This window comes from Chaetura pelagica, unplaced genomic scaffold (assembly GCF_000747805.2).
Source record: "Chaetura pelagica isolate M959 unplaced genomic scaffold, ChaPel_1.0 scaffold867, whole genome shotgun sequence".
Lineage (NCBI taxonomy): Eukaryota > Metazoa > Chordata > Aves > Apodiformes > Apodidae > Chaetura > Chaetura pelagica.
Window position 1 is genome coordinate 15,360 of NW_009953981.1, and position 1,980 is coordinate 17,339.

The 1,980-nt window shown below is 60.1% G+C and overlaps 1 protein-coding gene across 1 annotated transcript in view; it reads left to right on the forward strand.

The window, feature by feature from the left end:
- FBXL16 (F-box and leucine-rich repeat protein 16) overlaps window positions 1–476 on the forward strand; it is a gene marked incomplete at both ends in the record, with an annotated part of 2,333 nt that extends 1,857 nt beyond the window's left edge. Inside the window, one exon of the mRNA XM_010002244.1 lies at window positions 1–476. Within this exon, the coding sequence (XP_010000546.1) occupies window positions 1–476 (476 nt within the window).
- Window positions 477–1,980: the final 1,504 nt, after the last annotated feature.

The following is a 1,980-nucleotide window of genomic DNA, read 5'->3' on the forward strand; positions in this document are numbered from 1 at the left end:
CTGGAGCTGTCGGGCTGCAACGACTTCACGGAGGCGGGGCTGTGGTCCAGCCTCAACGCCCGCATCACCTCCCTGAGCGTCAGCGACTGCATCAACGTGGCCGACGACGCCATCGCCGCCATCTCCCAGCTCCTGCCCAACCTGGCCGAGCTCAACCTCCAGGCCTACCACGTCACCGACACCGCCCTGGCCTATTTCACCGCCAAGCAGGGCTACACCACCCACACCCTGCGCCTCAACTCCTGCTGGGAGATCACCAACCACGGCGTGGTCAACATGGTGCACAGCCTGCCCAACCTGAGCGTGCTCAGCCTGTCCGGCTGCTCCAAGGTGACGGACGACGGGGTGGAGCTGGTGGCCGAGAACCTGCGGAAGCTGCGCAGCCTCGACCTGTCCTGGTGCCCCCGCATCACCGACATGGCCCTGGAGTACATCGCCTGCGACCTGCACAAGCTGGAGGAGCTGGTGCTGGACAGGTAGGGGGGCTGTGCAGAGCCGTGCCAAGCCGTGCCAAGCTGTGCCAAGCTGTGCCAAGGCACCCCTCGCCGTGCCGAGCCATGCCGTGCCATGCCAAGCCGTGCTGAGCTGTTTTGAGGTGCGCCAAGGCTTGGCATGCCATGCTGAGCCATGCCAAGCCGTGCCATTCCATGCCATTCCAAGGCGTGCCATGCCATGCCAAGCCTTGCTGAGCCATTCCAAGACATGCCATGCCAAGTCTTGCTGAGCCATTCCATGCCATTCCATGCCATTTCATGCCATTCCAAGGCATGCCATGCCATGCTGAGCCTTGCTGAGCCTTGCCAAGTAGAGCCATTACACACCATTCCAAGGCATGCCATGCCAAGCCTTGCTGATCCATGCCATGCCATGCTGAGCCATGCCAAGCTGTGCCATTCCACCTGAGGTGTGCCAAGGCTTGCCGTGCCATGCTGAGCCATGCCATGCCATTCCAAGACATGCCATGCCAAGTCTTGCTGAGCCATTCCATGCCATTCCATGCCATTTCATGCCATTCCAAGGCATGCCATGCCATGCTGAGCCTTGCTGAGCCTTGCCAAGTAGAGCCATTACACACCATTCCAAGGCATGCCATGCCAAGCCTTGCTGATCCATGCCATGCCATGCTGAGCCATGCCAAGCTGTGCCATTCCACGCCATTCCAAGGCATGCCATGCCATGCTGAACCTTGCTGAGCCATGCCATTCCATGCCATGCCAAGCTGTGTCATTCCATGCCATTCCAAGGCATGCCATGCCATGCTGAACCTTGCTGACCCATGCCATGCTGAGCCATGCCATTCCACAGCATTCCAAGTCATGCCATGCCATGCCAAGCCATGCTGTGCCATCCCAAGGCCATGCCATGCTGAGCCATGTCACGCCAAGCTGTGCCAAGCCCTGCCACGATGCACCATGCCGTGCTGAGCCAAGCTGAGCCATGCCATGCCAAGCCATTCCAAGCCATGCCGGGCCATGCTGGGTTGCCAAGCAGAGCCATTACACACCATTCCAAGGCATGCCATGCCAAGCCTTGCTGATCCATGCCATGCCATGCTGAGCCATGCCAAGCTGTGCCATTCCACGCCATTCCAAGGCATGCCATGCCATGCTGAACCTTGCTGAGCCATGCCATTCCATGCCATGCCAAGCTGTGTCATTCCATGCCATTCCAAGGCATGCCATGCCATGCTGAACCTTGCTGACCCATGCCATGCTGAGCCATGCCATTCCACAGCATTCCAAGTCATGCCATGCCATGCCAAGCCATGCTGTGCCATCCCAAGGCCATGCCATGCTGAGCCATGTCACGCCAAGCTGTGCCAAGCCCTGCCACGATGCACCATGCTGTGCTGAGCCAAGCTGAGCCATGCCATGCCAAGCCATTCCAAGCCATGCCGGGTCATGCTGGGCCATGCTGGGCCCTGCTGGGCCGTGCTGGGGTGACAGGCAGGGTGACAGGCAGGGTGACAGGCAGGGCTGT